Source organism: Dromiciops gliroides, chromosome 5 (assembly GCF_019393635.1).
Source record: "Dromiciops gliroides isolate mDroGli1 chromosome 5, mDroGli1.pri, whole genome shotgun sequence".
In the NCBI taxonomy this organism is placed as follows: Eukaryota; Metazoa; Chordata; class Mammalia; order Microbiotheria; family Microbiotheriidae; genus Dromiciops; species Dromiciops gliroides.
The window spans coordinates 301,392,500-301,414,425 of record NC_057865.1 but is presented as its reverse complement, the minus strand read 5'-3'; the positions used below and the strand labels follow the sequence as shown (position 1 = coordinate 301,414,425).

The 21,926-nt window shown below is 56.5% G+C and overlaps 1 protein-coding gene across 1 annotated transcript in view; it reads right to left on the bottom strand.

Moving 5' to 3' along the window:
* Window positions 1–333: 333 nt before the first annotated feature.
* CELSR1 (cadherin EGF LAG seven-pass G-type receptor 1) overlaps window positions 334–21,926 on the bottom strand; it is a 142,567-nt gene continuing 120,974 nt past the window's right edge. Inside the window, exons 24-35 of the mRNA XM_043967738.1 lie at window positions 20,467–20,667; window positions 16,682–16,856; window positions 14,639–14,751; window positions 13,488–13,567; window positions 12,322–12,448; window positions 10,904–11,029; window positions 9,835–9,929; window positions 8,965–9,068; window positions 6,840–7,007; window positions 4,929–5,171; window positions 3,672–3,936; window positions 334–2,327 (exon numbers count right to left, since the gene is read on the bottom strand). Coding sequence (XP_043823673.1) covers window positions 2,303–2,327; window positions 3,672–3,936; window positions 4,929–5,171; window positions 6,840–7,007; window positions 8,965–9,068; window positions 9,835–9,929; window positions 10,904–11,029; window positions 12,322–12,448; window positions 13,488–13,567; window positions 14,639–14,751; window positions 16,682–16,856; window positions 20,467–20,667 — 1,722 coding nt within the window. The 3' untranslated portion in view covers window positions 334–2,302. The remainder of the gene's footprint in view (window positions 2,328–3,671; window positions 3,937–4,928; window positions 5,172–6,839; window positions 7,008–8,964; window positions 9,069–9,834; window positions 9,930–10,903; window positions 11,030–12,321; window positions 12,449–13,487; window positions 13,568–14,638; window positions 14,752–16,681; window positions 16,857–20,466; window positions 20,668–21,926) is intronic.

Sequence of the window (21,926 nt, the reverse complement as noted above, 5' to 3'; positions counted from 1 at the left end):
AGTCGGAAGGAGGGAGTTCACCCCATAGTCACCCTGACAGATCCAGTCCCAGGAAGGCCTCACCAGAGAGAGAGACCCCCCACCCCAGAGCCTCTGAATCAGCTGCAGCGCCAGTGTCCTCTGAATTAAGCTCACCATCTGGCTAAAGGGCTGAGCCCTTGGCAGGGGGCGACTACAGGGGTCTCTGCCGGTGCTGAGGCAGAACTTGGGGTTTTCAGCCCTGCTGGGAACCAGGAAGTAGGCTTGAGTAGCAGTGGCCCAGGTGAGGGAGGGCCCAGGCTCCTCAGAGCTGACAACCACAGCTCACACAAATTTTTCTGTCTGGTTAATTAGCACTGGACCCTGAGGATGCCAGAGGCCAAAATGGCGGAGTCTCTACCCTCTGGGAGCTCCAGGGTCCAGAGTGAACTCCCTCCCCCAGGGGGGCCTCCTCAGGGCTACTGTCACTCACCCCACCCTATGGGCTTGAGGGATGCATCTTGTGAGCCCCCCCTCCCCAGACGCCATCCCAGTGTCGTAGGAGGTGAGTGATGTGTGTGTGCGCCACAGAGGCGGGAGGTGGGATGGGGGCAGGGAGGGAGCCCAAATCACGTTCAAAAACCTCTTAATTTATTGGATCCTCAGTCATGCTGTCATTCCAGTGTTCTGAGCATTAATAAATATTCATTTGTTTTCAAACAAAAACCTCCAGTGTTTTATCTTGGAAAATGTGGTCAGAAAAATAGGTTTTCATTTTTGTCATTTACAAAGCTGACATTCTCCCAATAGAAGTGACCATGTGATTGACTTCGACTGGGGGGGGGGGGGCAAACTGGCTGAAGTCCCCAAGCTCTTGCCAAGGTTGGGGACGAGTCACAGACACGTCCAAAGTCGGCTTCCATCCCAACATGTCCCATGGCTTGGCTGGCTGTGCCACTGTTCCCCCCCACCCCGCCCTCAGTACAGGTGGAATTGGGGGGGCAGGGGGACGTTGTCCTTACACACATTCAGGCCCTAAGAGCGTGCTCTGCAGTGCTCAGCGTTGTCCCTTCCCCCACGCTCCTTCGGTAGTCCCAAAGCTGGGTCGCTGTCCAACAGAGCTTTCTTTTTACCTGGTGGTCTCTGACATAGGGCCTCCTCCTGGGAGCCGCAGCCAGCTGTCCCCACCCCGCAGGTGGTGAGACCAGATGGACATCTGGCCTAGGGAGTGTGGGGCCAGCTGGGAGTGTGACCGGGCCCAGCCCTTCTCACAAAGGGGCTTCTAGGACTAAGCCGAGGAATAGGCCAAACGCTTGGGAGGAAAGGGAGTGAAGGGGGTCGGGAACCATTTCTAATTTCCCCACGTCTAAGGCTCCTAAGGACCTGGGAAACATGGCCAGAAGGGCCTTCCTGCTCCCACCGAGAACCAGAAACCCCCCAAAACAACAAACCCCAAAGAAAACCTCTCCCTTGGCCCGACCCGCCTCGTTCTTCCTTGGTCCTGGTGGGTCCTGGTGCCTCACCTGGCTGAGGACCTGCTAAGTCCACGACTGCCCATCACACGGCCGGCCCAGCACCATGCTGGCCACGACACGAGCGTCCATGGGCTCCAAGGGTCCCAGCTGATGCTTCTCTTGGGCCCCACTCGGCCTCAAGGACATTTGAAAGGAGAGCGCCGGCGGCAACAAGGGGTATCTCCAGCCCCCTGCTCGGCGGTGGAGGGAGAAGCAGCCTATGGCCCTTGGGCCTGCAGTGTCAATCAGTCATCTTTACCCCCGCCAAACTCAGGTACAACTGTCCATTGGTTTTTCTAATATAAAAATATCGAGGTTTTTTCCCCCTAGCAATCTCCAGGTAGCCACAAAATCAGTAAAAATGCAAAATATACACAGGGTTTTTTTCTTCCTTTCAGAATCACCATACAAAACATAGAAAACTATCTACACTTCTTTATATAAAAGTTTGTTTGTGGGCGGGCGGGTGGCTGATGCTGCTGGTTGGGGAGGGACCCTGGAAGGCACTGCCTGGGGGTCTCGAGCCCAGGCCCGGAGCTGAGGCTCAAGGCTGGCTCCGTCCCCCACTGTCTCCTCTCTCTGGGGCCAGGCCGTGGCAGTGTGGCCTGGGGAGCCCACGGCTCACTTCCCCAAAGGCTTTGGCACGCTTTGGATGTTCCGACAGGCACTTAATGTCCGAAGCTGACCCAGATCTTCATGAAATGTAAACTGCACAGAAGAGATGAGGTACTGCCCCGCCCCCCGTAACCAGCTCTTGAGGTTGGCGCTCCACACGGGGCTGTGGGAAAGCGGGTCCTGGGGCCCAAGGAGCGTCATGATTTCCTGATGATTCAAATGGAAGTCTCATTACTGCCTCTGTTCACGAGAAGAAGGAGAGCAAAGGATGCCACAGATGGCTCGTGGAACGAGTGACTACATGGGGGGGGGGGGGGAGTAGCGTGGGGCACACTGAGCCTCTCAGTGCCACCCAGTCAAACAGGGGGAAATGCACCTGAGGAGCCGCATGAGGGGTCTGGAATGGGCTCCCCCTGGCACAGGGATCTCAGCGGTGACCGTCTCCACCCCACCCCCCATTTTAGGAAACCAAGGGCCCAGGGTCCCACAGGAGGTTGGCAGCAGAACTGAGATGGGGGCCTGGGGTTCCAGTGTCAAATCCACCCTCCTTCCTGCACCAGCCCAAAGACTCAAGTTGTCAAGAGTGAGGAAGAATGAAGGGGGTCACCCAGCCCCGTTTCAGAAGGATGGGGAGGACTCAGTCAATAAACATTGATTAAACACCTACTGTGTGCTAGCAGATGCTGCCTGCACAGCCTAGTGGTGTCTCCTTGTGATTGGAGAGCCCAGACCCTCAAAAAGGGGTCAGTGATGTGGTGCCTGAGGGAGGGAGGGAGGCAGGAACCTCAGGGCACTGAGATGGGGGGAAGGAGGTCAGCTCGTGGGCCAGAACATCCACCTCAAGCTCTTGGCTCTGCTGCTGGCCTCCTGGGGGGCCTTGGGCGGGTCACTAACCCACCCTGGGTCTCAGCTTTCTCGCCTGTGATATCTCCCACAGCTCTAAAGTTGTGATCATGATATAAGAACAGGGAATGTCAGAGCTGGGAGGGGCCAAGAACAGGGGATGGAAGAGTTGGGAAGGGTCCTAGAATAGGGGATGGGGGGAGGGAGCTTAGAACAAGGGATGGCAGAGTTGGGAGGGAGCTTAGAATAGGGGATGGCAGTATTGGGAGCTAAAAGATGTCGTGGGTGCATTGTGCATGTATGTATGTATGTGCGCACATGTGTGTACATACAGATGGTGGTGGGGGAAGAGTCTATACAAAGCTGCACTTAGCCTTTGATTTATGATCAGTCTCATGTTAGAGCTGATATCTCCGAGATGGGGCCCAGGGCTCCGTCTCATCCCAAGCTCAGGGCACACACTGCCTGCTGTTCCAGGTCAGAAGCTAGGCTGGCCGCTCAGTAGTCAGTGTGATCGGGAAGCGTTTAACAAAACAAATGAACATCCAGCGTGACATCAATAAAGTTAATTTGGGGTTTTCTCAGTGGCCCACTGCTCAAGGGCACTTCTTGAAAGAAGTGGAGGATCACATGAATGGGTGGGTCCCTGAAGGCTCCCTCTGTCCAGCCCCTCCCCCAGGGGCCCTCACTGTCCAGAGAAGGATGCTGTGGCCCAGAGCGCTTCCCCCCGGCCCCGCTTACTCTGAATCAGACTTGTCTGCATGGACCGTGCCCGTGCGCACATTCATGACCATGCCGTTCAGCTGGTCCCGAGAGTGCTCCCTCGGGGAGTTTTTGACGGCCACTCCGGGGTCCGGCGTGGGGCAGATGCCGTCACTGGAGCCGAGGGAAGACGCCCTAGAGGAGTTCACGGTCTGGCTGTAATCTGCCAGCTTCTCCCGAAGCCGGTTCTGTAGGTTCCTCTCGCTCAGGGGTGGCGGGTAGGTCACTTTGTTTTTCAAGATGCCTGTGATGAGAGAGATAGTAAGGTCCTCAGGCTCTCCGAGGCACCAAGGGGCTGCAATCTGCACTAGGGAAGGGAGCACCCTGCCAGTGGAGTCAACTTTTGGTGAAGATTTTCAGATGTGTAACAAAGAGGATAGGAATAGAAACAATAAAAGCCACCGTGACATTGATAGGACAACGGCTTCTTCAGGGAAGGACTTAGCTCATTTTGTTTGTCTTTGTATACCTAGCACAGCATTTGGCATACAGTAGGTACCTAACAAATGCTTTTCATCGATCAATTGGCATTTCTATAGCATTTTGCCAACTACAAGGCACTTTTGCAGTACAGTGGGTGGAGTCAGAAGATCTGGTTCAAATCCTCCAGTGATTACTACGCCTGGGACCCTGGACAAGTTCTTTGACCCTGCGGGGCCTGAGGTTCCCCATTAGTGAAATGCGAGGGTTGGCGGATGGCTCTAAGTCAGTGGCCCTATGACCCCAGGTGGGGAGGAGGCCGCCCCAGTGCTCTTCCTCCTCCCCTCTCCCCCTTGGAATCACTGGCCTCCTTCAAGTCCAGCCCAGGCAGCAGCTGCTGCACGAGGCCTTCTCTCATCCTCCAAGTTGCTCATGTTCTCCCCCACACACACACACACACAAGCTGGTTCACTGTCTATGGTTTTCATTTGTCTACATGCCGCTTCCCCTAGTAGAAGAGAAGCTCAGGAGGACAGGGACCAACCCGCCTTTGTATTGGTGTTCCCAGCGCTTATCCCAGAGTGTGGAGCATGGCAGGAGCTCAGTAAATGTTCATTCATTCATTCATTCCTTCATTGATGAGAAAGGTAGGCACACAAGAAGGGAGTGGTGAATCTTGTGGCCATGATGACTCCGATAAGTTGCCGAGGGGCTGCAATCAGCACAAGTGGTAGGAGAAGGTGCCCCAGGAATGGTGGGCCTTGATGCCACATGCCTAAATATGTGCCAGTGGTAAGGGTGGGGCAGCCATATTACCTTTCCGCTGTTCTGTGTGCTGGTGGCTGGTCTGGGGAGCCATCTGATTGTCCCTGGGCGTCCCTGGGTTCTCCTTGTCCGAGGGCACGTCTTTGCCATCTTCCTCCTGGGCCTCCTGGTGCAGCTCCACGTTCACTTTGGTCTCCACTTTCAGCTTTGGCTTGCATCTGGTGTCCTCACCGTCACTACTCATCACGGCTTCTGGGGGCCACGTGGCCTTGATGTGATTGGACAGAGAGTCCGCTGGGGGCCCAAACAACATGGCAGCTTGACTGCTGGAAGGCCTTCTCTGACTGTCCTCCCACCCCCAACCCAGACTGTTGTTTCCCACCCATTTCCACTCTCTAGTGCTCAAAGCTGTCCCACTTCAAGTCTCAGGGGGCTACCTGGGACCCTGGGAGGGTGGGAGACTGCCCAGGGTCACAGTGTCACAGCCTTGTGATTCTAAGGCTGGCCCTCTGGCCACTGGGCAAAACGGTCCCTTAGAGTACAGCAGCTCACACGGAGGTGGCATGTTCAGGTTGGCTAAGTGCTCGTTTTATAACCATCCTGAGAGGGAGGCGAAGAAGGAATTATTGTCCTCAGGAAACCAAGGCCCAAAAACTTAGCCGTAATAGCTATAACTCAAACTCCTGTTGCCTGACTCTAGAGGCGGCCTTCCAGAGGGCACAGAGCACAGGCTTTGTTGAAGTCGGGTCAGAGTCACATCTTGCCTATGTGACCTTGGGCAAATCACGTCACGTTTCTGAGTCTCAGTTTCCCCCTCTGTAAAAGGAGGGAGTAAGCCACTGCAGTTTCTGCAGCCCCTTACAACTCTATCATCCTGGGGTCACGCAAAGCTGTGCTGGGAGATAGGAGATAGGAGGGACCTCAGGAATCAATAAGTCCATCCTTTACCTGAACGAGAGTGCCCTTCTTAGCATCTTTAACAAGTGAGCCTCTGGCTTTTGCTCAGTGGCCTCCGGTGAGGGGGAGCTGACCACATCTAGAGGTGGCTCATGCCACACTGGACAGCTCCAAGTTTTTCCTGCCAGTAGGCCTGAGTGTTTGGCCCGTGACCTTCCGCTCTGTAGTCCCAGCCTCTTCTACTCGTCCAGACCTCTCTCTACTCCCACACTAGTAGTTTCCTGGCTGGCACATCCTGCCTCCCACAAGTTGCCATAGGGAGGAGAGCCCTTGGGAGCCTGGGCAGCCCTCAGAAGATGGGCACAGCTGGGTTTCTTTTATGGGAAGGTGGGAGGCAGCAAGCAGAGGCCTCGCTCTGCTTTGCTGCCAGGCCTTTGTCCGCAGTCTCTGACCCAGCAGAGCCCTCTTTCCCTCCAAAGAATTTCCTGATTCAGGGTTGTTTGTTTTAATAGATGAGACATGCTACCCATTTCCTCTTATTGCTCCTCCTTCCTGCCCGCCCCTGCTCAGGGCTTCACCACGGGGGTGGGGGGGTTGCACGGAGCCTGAAGAAGAGACTTCCACACAAAAGGACTCCCTGGGAGCAGCCTTTGTTCCAGGAGTTTGTCCCCAACAGAGAGAACGTCCTTAGGAAAAGCTCTCCGTGTCTGAGCAGTCCAAGTATCAATTAGCTCAAGTCTGTGGTTAGCTGTGGAGAGGGGCCAGACTTGGGCTGGGGGTGTTGGGGGTGTGGGAGGACCTGGCTTACACTCACTGGCTGGGTGGCCTTGGCCTAGTTATATCCCCTCTCTGAACCTTGGTGTCCTCATCTGTAAAATGGGACGAGTGGCAGGCTGCGGGATTGTGGTGAGCAGCCAATGAGGTCTTTATGGAAGACACTTTGCAAGCCTCAGGGACTGAAAACATGCTTGAAAGCAGGCAAGAGACTCCATAAATGTCGGGGAGACTTGTTCTGTCTCTTATTTACCCACAGAGCTCACGCGCCCTCCCCGCCCTCCCCTGTACCTTTGGGGGTGCTGTGGACAGGACCCCGGTCACTCGCTTTACAGGAGCCTGGGTGCCACTTGCTCTCCTCGTCCATCCCATCTTCCTCACTGTCGGATGAGTGTGAGGACGCATATGAACTACTGTGTTCCTCCAGAGAGAGCTCGCTGTCTGAGTCCGAGTCATTGCCTGTGGAGCCAAAAGACCTGGGAGGTTCAGAAAATGGGCTGACCTGTGTCTGTGGCCAGAGCCTTCTGGGCAGAGTGAGCACAGAGATGCCTGCCCCCTCCCCTTTCACTGATTGTGTATTCATTCATTTATTCAATCATTAATTTCCTCATTCTTGGTCATCTATTCAAAAATTCACTCCATTCATTCTTTCACTTATTCATTCACTTAATCATTCATCTGCATCTTCCACAGCAGCATAAACGCCACTTATTTAGTCAGTCAGTCCACAAGAATGAGCATCCCATTGGTTATACACTCCCTGAGGGCAGGAACTGTCTTTTCCCTCTTACGGTATCCCCAGCACGTGCTTAATCAATGTTCATTGTGGATTAGTGCCTACTTTGTATAAAGCACCGAGGAAAGTGCCCGGGCATACAAAAGGCAGGAAAACAGTCCCTGCCCTCAAGGAGTTTACAATCTAATAGGGGAGAGGACTTGCAAGCTTCTAGGTACAAACAAGATATAGACACAATGCTTTGGAGAGAGTGATGGAGGGACGGCATGGAGTTGGGGGGGGGGTGGCCCAGAAGGAGGCCTGAGGGTTCATTTATTCACTCTTCACCATTCACTGACTCCTGGTTCCCCCACTCACCCATTAACTCGGCCATTCACTCCCTCACCCACTCATTCCCTCAGGAATTCACTCCTTCTCCCTCCCTTTGTGTTCTACTCGCCTGAGGGAAATGCTCTTTGGGGGTGTTTGCATTTAGGATTTTTAAACACTCCTCCATTGAGTTACTCATTCACTCTCCATTATTTCAACCACAAGCACATTCTTTCCTGGTTCATCCATTAACTCAGTCCCTAGCACAGCCACCTGTTGATTCACTCAGGGGCAGGATCAGGTTCCCCCAGACCAGGAGCTGGGAGGAGACACCAGAGGAATAAGATACAATCCCTGCCCTCAGGAAGTTTATCATCTCTGGGGGCTCAGGTCTGGGAAAACAGCGCCAGAGCCGGGGGGGAAGGCAGCTGGAGAGATGAGTGAGGTCACCGACACCCCCTTGGGAGATCTGGAGAGGTTGGGGGGCATCGGGAGCTAGACCCTGAGAGACGGCTGGGCTGTCAGCCAGGCTCTCAGAGAGGCAGGGGTGCAGGAAGGGGCAGGGAATCTACATGAAGAGGAATCACGTGATATAGCAGGAGGGGCAGGGGAGGGGGCCTCGAATGCCAGGCTAGCTAGTCTGCAGAGAGAGCCCGGGAGGCCCAGGCCCCCAGGGCAGGAAAACACCTGGGGAATGGCTGGGGTGGGCGGAAGGGGGACCAGGTGGAACAAGGCTAGAAAGGTCGAGAGAGCCAGCGGGTGGAGGGTCCCACGTGCTAGGCGGAGCAATCTCCATTTTATCCCAGAGGTCGCAGGGAGCCCCCTGAACAGTGAGGAGGGCAGAGTTGTGCTCTAGGGAGGAGAGCATTGTGGTAGGTGAGAGAGTGATGGAGAGGGGAGAGATGTGGGGAGGAGGGAGAAGAGACAGAGAGAGAAGAGAAAGAGACACAGAGACAGAGACAGAGAGACAGATGGATGGACAGAGAGACAGAGACAGACGGATGGACAGAGGGAAAGAAAGAGTCAGAAAAATAGAAACACAGAGAAAGAGACATGGAGACAGATGGAGAGATAGAGACACAGAGAGAGAAAGAGGCAGAGACATGGAGAGAAAGGGGGAGAGAGAGAGACGAAGATGGAGATAGAGACATGGAGAGAGAGAGAGAGAGAGAGAGAGAGAGAGAGAGAGAGAGAGAGAGAGAGAGAGAGAGAGAGAGGGATAAAGACGCAGAGACAGCCAGCTAGACAGACAGGGAGGGAGGGAGTCTTGCCCCACCCCACCCTAGACCCAGGGCCTCGGGGCTCAGAGGGGTCATGACAGGGGAAGACTCAGAGGGTCCAGCCACCAAGCAGCTCCAAAGGGACTCTCACCCCGGGGGTTTTTGCCGTTCCTCCTCCGGAAGAGGTGAGCGTCGGGCTCCGGGCGGCCTCTTGCTTGGCCAGAGGACACGCTGAGCTTCTTGGTCCCCTCCTCCCTGTGACATTGGGAGCCGGGGCTGAGCAATGGTGGGGGCGCCTCCCACCCCAAAGGGCCAACTCCAGGGCACACCCCGCAGGGAGGGCCTCATCACAGCTTGTTCTCTGGCCTTTCTTGGCTCCAATCAGAGTCAGTGGGTACTGGCTGGGCACCCTCGGGAAGGCTGCTCAGCCTCTCTGAAGCTGCCTGGAGGCCCTGAGAGTACCCGTCCCATGGGCCTCTCAAGACCCCCAGGCTGGTTCTCCTTTCCTTTACTCCCTTCCAGACTCATCTCAGAGGTCCCCTTCTGGGGGATGCCTTTCCCAGGCTCCTGGTTGTCAGTGTAGACACCCTCCTGCCCTCCCTCCTCAAATGATCAAGGACCCCAGGGTCCTGGCTCTGGAGAGACCATGGAGCATCTGGTCCACACACACCCCCTTCACTTTACAGAGGAAGAAACCGAGGCCCAGAGAGGCCCAGTGACTTGCCCAGGGTCACTTTACTTTTTGTTCTCTTTTCCCAACCCAGGACAATGTAAGTCCTTTAAGTAAAGAGGCTACTTTAGTTTGTATCTTGTTAACACCAGAGCCTGGTACACAGCTGGCGCTCAATAAATGCTTGCTGGACTGGATAATAATAGGCGGTGCAGGGCTCAGAGCCAGCAGCACCCACCCTCGGCTCTTTCCCCTCCACCATCTGGCAGGCTCTGTTTCTGATGGGCCCTGGGACCAGCCCTCGGAGGTGGCTGCGCAGGAGGGCAGGGGGCGCTCGGGCTGGGGGCTGACCTGATGGTGCTGTCCAGAGAAGCTGTGGACTCTCCTAGCGCTGTGCGGTACATATTCGGCTCTTCAATGTAGGTATTGTTGCAGTTCAGGGACCGCTGAGAAGGGAAAGGCATTAGTGTGACGGGCTGGGCTGGGGCGCCTCTGGCTGGACAAAGGGCAGCAGCCCGGCCAGTGCACTGTGGAGGGCCTGGAGCAGGAGTCGTGCCTTCCCAGAGCAGAGCAGCTCCCTACTGTCTACCAAGGACAGTGAGTCTTATCCTGACATTCAAGGCTCCCCACAATAGGATGCCCCCTGGGAAATAGCCAAACCAGGCTCTTCTCTGCCCCCAAGGCCAGCCCAAGTTTTAGTCTTGTATGGTAGCCCCCAGGCTCCTCCCTCATGGGATGTCAGGGCCGGAAAGAGCCCCCATCCTGAGTCTGCTCCCTGCTAACAAGGCCATGTGACCTTGGGCCAGTCACTTCTGGGAGTGGGACTCAGCTTTTTGCCTTCTTTGGTCAAATGCAGAGAATGATGTCAGGGTGTGTGGGGGGGGGCAGAGACAGGACTCAGTGGGACCAGCCAGTGGCTTAAGGTGGGCTGGGCATTTATCCCCCTGTGCTCTGGGGCAGCCCAGGGAGTAGGGAGTCCGAGGGTCATGAACCCATTTTTCTGGTCCAGCCTGTGATGTCATTGGCGTTGGGCGCCCAGGAGGAAGAAACACTCTCCCCAAAGCCAAGCCCTGACTCTGAAGCCAGCTTCCTGGCCCTGGGGCATGCTAACACTCCTTCCTTCCATCTATCTGTAGGAAACTGAGGCATGAGGAAAGGTCAGCAGTGGTCCCAGGGGGCTCCTGACATGGCACTGCATGGCCTGTGGTGTTTAATCCCCCACCGCGTACCCCGCCCCACTTCTCACCCCAGAACTGACCACCCCAGGAATGTGAGGGGGCTGGGCTGGGAGGACAGCCCATGGGGCAGGAGAGGGACTTGGGGTGACTGGCAAGAAGAGGGGGGGCTTGCTGTAAGTGGGCGGCTGTGGCAACTGCAGCAGCCCAGGCCTTGGAGAAGGGAGCCAAGGGGCCTTCCTTACGGTCAGCAGCGTGGCTCTGGTGGTCATGGAGTCGTCCGGGTGGGGCTTCTTCCCCATCAGAGCCACCTTCAAGTGCTTCTGGACTTCTCTGTTGACCACACAGTGGAAGATAAAGATGGCGAGGCCCTGCAGAGAGGGAGGGGGCAGGAGGAGGTGTCAGAGGCTGGGCTTCATGGCTGGGAGTGGTGCCCCCAGAGCAGCGGCCCTGCCCTTGCAGCCACACTGGTCCTATGGCCACCCCAGCACCTCTTCCAGGGAAGCTCGTGTTTCTGAGAGCCACCAGACTCAGGGCGACAGGTGCTGGGCAGTGCTGGGGGTCCTCTGAGCAGGACAAAGAGGGGCTTCAGAGGCCTTAGACCAAAGCCCAGGAAGACACAGGGCCCTGGAGCCCTCCTACCCAGACAAGGGTCTCCAGGAAAAGGTGGTTATGGGGCTGGGGGTCACTGCAAGAGGGAGAGGAGACAGTGGCAGAGCAGCTGGGGTCAAAGGGTGAAGGTCAAGCAGGGACAGCGTCCTTAGAAGTCACAGAAGGGAGAGATCAGTTGGCTGATGCCATTTCTCTGTTAATCAAGTGAACTCGGTACGACTTCCTATCTCTCCATCTACATGCATGTTACACGTATGACATGTGTACCACAGTGTAATTATTAAATATCGATATATCGTGAAATTAATCTATCTTTTATATCATCTAGCCTGGCCCCCCCCCAGGTTCTTGGGCCTGCCATGAGACCAGCACCTTTTCAAGGACAGAACAAATATGTAAACATTATTCTATAGAGACACACGTCCTTATAATATTGTACATATTCATACACACAATATATAGAATTAATACTCGGAAAGACAAAGAGAGAGACAGACGACAAGGGGAGGGGAGAGAAGGGGGGAGTGGAAGCGGAGGTGGGGGAGATCTGCAGCCCCCTTGGGCCCTCGTTTTGTAGGAGAGGAAACTGGAGCCCACCAAGGGGAAGAGCCTTGCCTAGGACCGCACCTCAAGGCTGACATAGGGTGAGGACTTGAACCCAGGCCAAGCCCCTGCCTAGGTCTTCGGTTTCTATTCTATTCTGCCTGTGAGAGGACATAGGAAACCTGATGAGACAGAAAGGCCACTCCCGGAGCAGGGAGGATACTACAGTATAGGTGGTCAGAGAACCTGAGTTTGAATCTGGGCTCTGCTGTGTGACGTTGGGCAGGTCCCTCAACCGCTCTGGGCCTCACTTCCTCTCTTGGTCGTGTCCAAAGCCACGAGTCTAAAGCCACAACCGATCTCCCTGGGGTCATACCATGGCCAGTGTCATCATGCACTAGGGGTCTTTTGGAGGAGGCCACGCCTCAGGCTGCCGGCAAGAGGAGGCAGAGAAGCAGCAAACTCCCGAGCACCTTCTGCATGTGCTGGGTCACTGCTGGTCTCTTACCTGTAAGCAGCTGAATACTGCGAAGAGATAATGGAAGGCTATCACATCACTGTTGACGGCCATCAGCCCCAGCAGCCACGTGGCGCTGATCAGCAGGAGAAGGAGGAAGGCGGTCCGGAGGCCCGAGCTGTGAAGGGAGACCCCGCAGGCCTTACCATCCCCGTGTGCCAGGGGCCTTGGGAGGAGTCGTGTCAGGCCCCCACAGAGCAGGGTCCGTGGGGCCTAGGTCTGTGTCCTCGGCATGGCACACAGGGGCCTGCATCCAGTCAGTGTTAAATAAATGGTGGTTCATTTGAATGGTGTGGACAGGGAGCTTCTCTGATAAATGTGGGTAGGTGAGAAAAGTCTCCTTTCCCATCAGCCCCAGGCACATGTCAGGTCAGGACACAGCTGTTGGCAGAAATGTTTTGTGTGGAAATGGGAGTGGGAGGTGGCCACAGCCGGGGGTCTCAATCAGATTCCTGGGGAATGGGTATTTATTTCACAGGCTCATAGACTTACAGTTAGGACGGACCACAGAGGCTGGGTGACCCAACCCCCTTGATTTAAAGAGGAGGAAACCGAGACCCCCAGTGGGGGAAGGCCTGGCCTCACTCGAGTCACCTGGATGTTCACACTGCTCTGAGGAACAGAGAGTCACCGACCACAATCTTTCTGGTGAGTTGCGGGGGGGGGGGGGGGGTCCTGATGACCTTTGAACTTCATCATCTGCCCTGCTGACCCCAGTGTCCTTCCCCCACTGCGGGACCCCTGGGCCTTGTCCTAGGTCCTGCTCCTGTGCCCTAAGGACTGTTGGGATGGGTCTTATGTACGGTCTCCCCCCAGCCTCCCCTCATTAGGAGGGGAGCCCCGGGGACAGTGGGAGCTACAGAGAAAGGCAACTGGGGCTCCTCACCCCGACATTTCCAGACTCACGTGGGTGATGGCCAAATAACCCACTGAATGAGGCCATTTCCACGACGTAGAGCAGGCCTCGTTTCCTCAGCTTTGCTCCCCTCCCCCTGAGCCCCGGAGGGTTCTAGGATGCAGTGAGTCCCTTCTGGACGAGAGACCCTGGGATTGCCCCAGGAGAACTGGAGGTCTGCATGTCCTCCGAGGAGCCCTGGGCTCTCCCCCAGCATCTGGGTTCTCTGAGGCCGGCCCCCACGCCCACGCCACCCACGTACATGATCCCGGTCCGGTCATAAGCGCGGTGCTTCCGGCGGCAGGACACTCTTGCAGACAGGACAAAGATGACGGTGTTGAGCTGGGGAAAGGAACGTGGCAGTCGTGAGGGGAGAATCCTCTGGACTCAAGAATCGGGGCTAGGGGAGAGCTCTTTGGAAGGCAGAGCCAGGGCCAGACTCTCGAGCCAGGTCATCAGTGTTGGGGGTCCGACCTCCCCCAACCCCCGCCTTGCTAGCCGTGGGACCAGAGGCCAAACTAGCTCCATGGATGTCAGCTTCCTTATCTACAAAGTGGGGTTGTTTTCAGCGATATCAATACAGATTCGGAAAAAGAGAGCCCAGTGTCCTCCCCTGGGTGAGGCCAAGTGGGCACCGGCGCCAGCTGCTCCAGCCACAGAGGTCACAAGGCGCTTTCTGCAGGGCCGGCATTGCCACGTTACAGAGGAGCCAAGCTGGGCCCAGCGGCGTGGGCCTAGTGTCTTCCTGCCTGCCTGCCCAGGGTGGCCCCTCCTCCTCACAAAGCCCAGGGGCACGGGGAGCCCCATCTGCCCCATTTTAAGGAGTGTGTGTGTGTGTGTGTGTGTGTGTGTGTGTGTGTGTGTGGCAATTGGGATTAAGTGACTTGCCCAGAGTCACACAGTTAGTAGGTGTCAAGTGTCTGAAGCTGGATTTGAACTCAGGTCCTCCTGAATCCAGGGCCAGTGCTCTATCCACCGCACCACCCAGCTGCCCCTATCACCTGCCCCATTTTACAGGTAATGTAAGTAGAGTGCTCTGCTGCTGTCAATGGAAACCGTTCTGGAGAGGTTGGGCTCTGCTCTCTTCCTAGCCCTGCCCTGTCAAGATCAAGGTCATTCTGCCCCAAAGACTGGAGAGAAACAAAGCCCCAACTCCACTTCCTGACCCCCACCTCCTTTAAGTCCCCTCCCTGCGTCCAGTCCCAGGGCTTTTCCTGATTACTTATCTCCTGTTCTGTCTGCCTGTGGTCTCCCCCATTAGACTGTGAGCTACTTGAGGGCAGGGACCGCCTTTGGCCTCATTCTCCAGCACTTAGCAGTGCCGGCACACAGTAGGCGCTTGGTAAATGTTTGCCGATTGACAATGGACAGAGGAAGAGAGACAAAGGCAGCTGGTGCCGCCCGTGTACTCACAATGACCACGATGCCGATGGGGCCCGCAAAGCTCCAGATGAGAGTGTCATGGACCGACAGCCAGCAGAAGTCAGGGTTCCCATAGCCTTGGGGGTCCAGACCCACAGCGAGCCCTGGGCCATCAAACAGAAATATTGGGGGGATGAAGGGGAGCAGTGAGAGATAACATGGGTCATGGTGAGATAACAATGGTTCTCGAGCTCCCCGTGGAGCTGAGTGTGAAATGTCAGAGCTGGAAGAGGCCTGAGAACAGGGGACACTGACCAGCCCCCTCTCACAATAGTAGAGCCAAGATTGGCCCCAAGCCCTCTGCCCCCAAGCCCCTTGGGGTTTCTGCTACCTTATGATGAACCCTTTGCCATAAGGCAGCCGCCTGGTGGTGCTCCAACCTTCCCAGAGCACCTACTATGCGCCAGAACAGCACTGAGCTCTTGATCTCATTTGATCCTCACAATAACCCTGGGAAGGAGGGGCTGTTATGATCCCATTTTACAGAAGAGGACATTGAGGCAGACAGCCGTCGAGTGACTTGTCCAGGCTCACACAGCCAGGAGGGGTTGGAGCTGGGGCTTCTCTGGGCCTCAGTTTCCTCCTCTGAGTCCTGTGGTTCCACCAATTCAGGCCCCGACCAGAGTCCCCCCAGCATGTGTTGCACGGCTTTCCCGTGGGCCCCCGTCCCATGGGCGTGGGTCGATAAGAACCCATCCTCCACATTTACAGGGAACCCAGGTTTCCGAGCATTTGCTGGGTTGCTTCAGAGCAGGGGTGTCAGTCTATGGGGGGAGGCCACTGCTCCAAAGAGCCAATTCTGCGCCTCTTCCTCCTCCGTGACAGCAGGTCATGGTGGGGCTCCCAGCGAGCGCCGGGAACATGAGGATCTGGGGGCTGCCTCTGGGGCACGCCACCGGCCAGTCGCGGGATCCCAGAGCCGGAGCGGGAGGGGCTCCCGGCTCCAGTGCCTCCCTCTCCCTTGTAGAGAGGAGCCCGGCCGATTCCAGTGGCCGGGCGGCCTGGCTCCACATTCAGGCCCTTTCTGCCGCCCTGGGTCAGAGGCGCAGCTTCCTTGTGGCTGGCCGCTTTGTCGTGAGGCCCTTCTCTTCAGACAGTGGGTCAGCGCGGCCACCAGGCCTCCCGTCTTCAGTACATTCATCGTGACAGTCGTCCCCAAGCCTCAGGATCCCACCCCTCCTCCCATCCTGCGGCCATGATTCCAAAGCCCCGGCGCCGTTTCGTATTCTTTGTTCCTCCTCGTGGAGCAGCCTCTGAGAGATGCTCCTGCCTGTCTCTGATAGGGTCGGTCCTTATGAAGGCTGGGTCTCCCATGGGGCCCTCATCCAGCAGATTGACCTGCAGTATAGCCATCCTCGGCCCTCAGTGTTGGGGCAGGGCAGCCGCAGACCTAGCCAGGTCTCCCACATCTCAGACTGCTGTGGGGCTGGGGACACCCAATGGGAGAGGCTCGGAGGGTCCCCGGCAGCTGAGGATCTCTCCTGGGCCACACGATCCTCAGAGACCTTGACCGGATGACAGCCCAATGGGCACTGATAGACTTGGGAGCCTCGGAAGCCTTAAGAGACCAGGGAGGTTGGGGCAAATGGTTCCCATTTTACAAAAGAGGAAACAGATTGAGGGAGGGGAAGGGGCTTGCTTAGGGTCACAGGGCTAATAAAGCCTGAGACAGGATTCAGACTCAGGTCAGCCTGACTCCAGATCGGAAGGGCAAATGGGGAATCTTTTAGGGGAGACGGAGCTGGATCCATTTCTCAGGCAGGTAAACTAAGCCGCAAGAGGGGCAGGGACTGGTCCAAAGGCCGAGGTGATATCCGGGGCCAGACCTCCTGACTCCGGAGTCCATGGGACGGACTCAATCCATCACCCTCAGGCCTCACAGACGGGCTCCCCCAAGCCCGGGACGCAGAGGCAGCCCCACCACTAGGCTAAAAGGGGTGAGTGTTTAAGCCCCACGCGGCTCAGTGGGACTGCGTGATTTTGATGGAAGGCCGGGTTCTGAAAACCAAGAGTGGCCGAGAGGCCGGCGCTGACCTGTGACGATGGCTGGGATGCCCCAGCCCAGGACGCAGTAGAACCTCATGTGTCCGGAGTCGATGTTCCTGACCTCGGTCAGCATGCGGTAGATGTGCAGGCCTTCCACGAACAGCCAGGCGAACGTGCTCATGTAGAAGTAGTGGAGGAGGATGGCGATGACCGTGCACGTGAACTGGAGAGAGGACACCAGACAGGCATTAGGGAGGCCCCGCCCGCTGCAGCGCTTCCCGAGTCTGCTCCCCTCCCCGCAGCAGTCGGTTCTGCAGAGCTCAAGGAGCCTCGGTGGCTCCCACTGGCCCCTCAGCCTGGCATTCGAAGCCCTCCAGCCCTCATTCATCCCCAAGGAAAGGGGTTCACTGTCATTCTCTGTTTCTGCTATTCCACCTCTAGTTGTGGCACAGGCTCCGCCGAGCCTTCTTCCCTCCCACTTCTGGGATCCCTAAGCGCCCCTGCCCAAGTATTTGTTTTCACTCTGGTAGACTTGTGTCCCCAGACCTCAGCACAGCGCCGGGCTCCCGCTGAATGACTGACTGACTATATTAAGTGATACATGGATGGGATGGATTCCTCCTCCCCCATCCCCCCCCCCCCCCCCCCCCCCCCCGCCACACACACACACTTGAAGGCAGCAATGCCGCCTCTCCCATCGCTAGAACAATGATGCATGAACGTCATTAATAACGGTCGCAGCAGCTGCCCTCTGCAGAACACCTGAACTTATCACTGCTGGTTCTCCCAGCAGCCCTGGGAGAAAGAGGCTGTTGACACGTCCATTTTAGAGGTGAGGGAACTGAGGCTGCCAGAGATGGATTGACTTTGTGGGGTCTGAGGCCGGCTGGGAGCTGGGTCTAACCACTGAGTCACCCTGAAGGCAGTCCCTCCCCACTTCCTCCGGCTGGCTGTTCCCAGCCATGACTGGGGGTGGCCAGCGCCTCTGCTATGGCATGGGGACATGGAGGAACGCCTTTGTCTTGGATTCCCCTGTTCTGGTGTTTTTGGAGAAACACGGAGCGGGGGCCTGGGCCTAAGCGTCCTTCCCCTGCCCTGGACACTGGGGCTCGGGGCACAGGCTCTCGGTCTTTGAGGGAGGAGACAAGAGCGGAGAATGAACACAGAATTCGGAGCTGGAAGACCCAAGTTTGAGAGGCACAGCCCAGCCAGTGAGAAGCTCCTGGCCCTGGAATCAAGCAAGATCCGGAAGGAAGGTTCTCTGTGGATTGTTGAGCTGAGGCCGAAGGACCCTTGTTGGGGTGCCTGGTCGGGCACAGGTGAGATCTTTCTGCTCCAGACCCTGACCCAAGGCCTGTCCATATAAAGGAAGTGTCGGAAGTGGGGGTTTCTCATTCTCACCCACCCAGGCTTCAGCCCTGGGCCCAGCCCCTCTTCCGGGAGTGAACAAAGACAGAAATATTCAGGTTCATAAATCATTCGAGGCGGCCGCTAATCCAGGGGGTGGGGAGTGGGAGCAGGAGCCTCTCCCTGAAATGCGATGGGGAGATTATAGAAACTCATAAAAAGCGGGCCCTGAGCCAAGAGCGCCAGATTCGGGGCCGCCACATTCCTTGGCCTGATGCTCACTGGTGCGTGACTAGCGGGAGAAGCTTCCTGGCAGGTGAGCACTTGAGTGATGGAGGCCTCCCTGGCCCGGCCCAGGCCCCAGGAAGGGGCCGCCCCTCACGCCTCGGGACAGTGGAAAGCTGGGGGATCTGCTCAGGCAGCTTTCCCAGGAGAGGAGGCCGAGGAACGAAGCCCCAGGTGCCCGGCTCACTGTGCCCACACCCAGGACTCCTGGCCCCGGGGACTTCAGAAAGCTCCTCTGGCTCAGTCTGGCTTGCATGAGAGCAATGATTGCCCTCCGATTGGTGCCGATGCTGACAAAGGCCACGCCTCGGTGGCCACGTCTTGTCGGATCTGGGCCCATCTAGGACTGGGTCTGCTGGGGAGCCACCTGCACATCCCCAGTAAGGCCAACCTGGAGCGGGCACAGAGGGTGAGGGGCTTCTCAGCTTAACGGAGCACAGATCTGGGGGAGATCGGGCTCTGTCTTCTGATTGGTTTTGTTGATGATTTAAGAAAAATTATTAAGTTGATATGAAAACTGTTTAAGAAAATGAATTGAGAGGCAGCTCAGGGGATAGAACGATGGCCCTGAGTCACACAGACGTGGGGATGCGAGTCACTTCACCCTGAGCCTCAGTTTCCTTATCTGCAGAATGGGTGGAAAACACAGGGCAGTGGTGCTTCGAGTGCCTCGATGGCTCCTTCAGGGCCTCTGTTTACCTTCTACCGCGTGGCAGCGCCAGGGATCTCAGCAGAAACATCAGGGCATTCATCAATCCCAGGGGCTCTCCTATCTGCTGTAGCTCCTTCTCTGGCTCCTCTGCTGGATCTTCAGACACTCCCCCACAGCCTTTGGGCCCCCCAAAGCTCCATTCTGGGCTGCTTCCGTTCTCCCTCTATCCTGAGCTCCCCACCTCCCTTAGATTCTAGTATCAGACTATACAAACGGTGCCCACATCCACAGATCCAGCCCTCACCTCTCTCTGGAGCACGTGTCTCACCCCCGATGCCTTTTGGACATCTTGAACTGGAGAAATCCAAGACATCTCCGATTCAATGTGTCCAAATGCATTATCTTCCCCCCACCCACCACAAACCTCTCCTGACCATCCCTGTTACTATGGAGATCACCACCATCCTGCGTCCACCCCAGTCAGCCAGGCTCACAACCTGGGGTGATCACCCCCTCTTCACACATACTCACCCCCAACCTCATCTGTTATCATCACGTCGTTCTTGTTATTTCTACCCTGGTGACGTTTCCTATTAGCTGCCAAACCCAGCCTGGTTTGGGGCTTGTCACCTGCCCTCCGGTCTCTGTCCAGTGGCTCCAAGGGGGTCTCGCTGCCTCCTGTCCCTACCTCAGTCCAGGCCACCGCAGACTCAGCTGCCAAGGAGAGTTTCCTAAAGCCATCCTGTGACCTGCGGCTCGATGCGCTTTGCCAGTTCTGTGTTAATGGCTCGAGGACCCTGTAGAAGGCCTTCTGACAGGCACGCCAAACTCTCCATACCCTGCTGGCCCAGTGCCTTCAGCTCGCACACAAGACCTCATCTCCAGCCCCCTTGCCCTTGCTCCCTGCCTGAGATGGTCTCCCTCTGCCCTTGAATCCCAGCTTCTGCAGCTGCTGATGCCCGCTCTGTCTATGTCTCAGACATTCCTAGGGTTTACCCGGGGTCTCCCCCATGGTGGGGAGAGGTGCTGTCTGCACACACTGTTCTCAGCCCACTGCCTGGAACAGAGTAAGTGTTCAAATCCTTGTCACTCCCCTTTCCCCTCCAGGAGCCACCCCCCCCCACCTCCAAGGCTCAGCCTTCTCCCATCCCCTGTAGTTAGCACCCCACTGTTAATCTGCATACATTTTACTAAGCTGTGTATAGGCTGTTCCCAAAAAGAGGAGATGCCCCTTGAGGGCAGGGACCCCAGCACAGTGCCTGGCACGTGGAAGCTGAATGGAAGTTCTCTGAGGCAGGGACGTCCATCCACAGGCCCTGGCACATGCCCAATACACAGAGGTGCTTAATAAATGAGCCTGTCTTGGATGCAGCCCTGATTCTGGGACCGAGCTGGGCAGATCCCAGTGCCTACATGGCACGCACACAAGCGATCAACGGACGGACTGAATGGATGGCTAGAGAGCGGAGGGAAGGAGGGGTGGCGCTCGGCTTGGGGCGGATGTCCCCCCACAACTTGGATCCAGCCCGGGGGGTGGGGGCACAGTTACCGGGTTTTCTGTCTGGTCTATCCCGATCACAAAGACCAGCTGGGAGGAGAAGAGGGCCGCAATCAGATTCCGATGGATGCTGTGGAGGTTGGCACGGAGGGTCCGGAGCAGGAGCAGCAGGACGAAGGCCGTGAGCAAGGCCACCAGGGAGATGGACACGCTGGTGTAAGTGACGATCTTGAGGGGGAGTACCTCGCCATGCTGCAGGACGGGGTGGGGGAATGTTACAGCAGGAGGAGCAAAGGCCCCACGGGGACCCCTGCAGGGGACAGCCGAGGTGGGGGCATGAGGCAGGGTTCTAGAGACCAGCCACCAAGGCCGCATCGACAGCCCCCCAGGAGCCTGGCACCCCAACAACAACCACAACCGACCTTCGCAGAGTTCATTCGAAACATACAGCCCTTTCCCCCCTTGTCTTGTTTAGGTCTCACAACAACCCAGGGAAGCAGGTACTACAGGGGTGATAGCTCCCATTTTAAAGAAGAGGAAACTGAGGCTGAGGCAGCAGAAGTGACTTCTTTAGGTTCACACAGTTGATAAAGGTCAGAGGCAGCATTCGAATGCAGGTCTTCCTGCCTGCTCTCTATTACAGAAGGGCACCTCTCATGGATTATGCCCCTTCTACAGCTAGGTACGCTGAGGCTGGGATGGGAAGAGATGAGATGGGCTGGGCCAGACTTCTGGCATCCCCACGCTCTTGTGTTCTCCAGGGCTGGTACTGACTGATGACCAGATGAGGTCACACTCTCCTCTCTGGCTTCTGGGCCACTCCCTGCAGTCTACACATTCCTGCTCCATGTGGGGAACACACAGTTCACACCCCAGGCCTTGAAAGAAGGCCCTGCACATTGATCGCCTGATTCCAGATGCCCCAGGTAAAACATCAGCCAGTACATTGTTCCCAGGCCGGGCTGGCAGGCCTCTCCCCCCTCCCACACCTTTGTTCTAGGACTTTGGTTCTCACAGTAAAAGCCAGGATAGGATTGCCTCTCAGGCCAGTTAAACCTTGCCCAGAGGATGCTCCCCAGAACCTCAACTCTGAGCCCCAGGTGCTGGAAGACCCACTATCGAGGAGGGGCAAGTCTGATACTCCCTCCCCATTGTTCAAATGGTTCAGTTTGTCAAAAGCTTTTAGGAGATAATGTGTGGTCTTTGTGTGTGTTTGAGAGAGGTAAGATCAGGAAGGAATTGGTTCTTCTTTTTTTTTTTGGTGAAGCAATTGGGGTTAAGTGACTTGCCCAGGATCACACAGCTAGTAAGTGTCAAGGGTCTGAGGCCGGATTTGAACTCAGGTCCTCCTGACTCCAGAGCCGATGCTCTATCCACTGAGCCACCTAGCTGCCCCTAGAATTGGTTCTTAATAATTGATGTTCTGAGTCCACTCTCAGCTCTGACATCCCCTGTTCTAAGCCAAGGACTTTTTAGCCATATCTGTGTCATGGACCCCTCTTTGCTGCTAT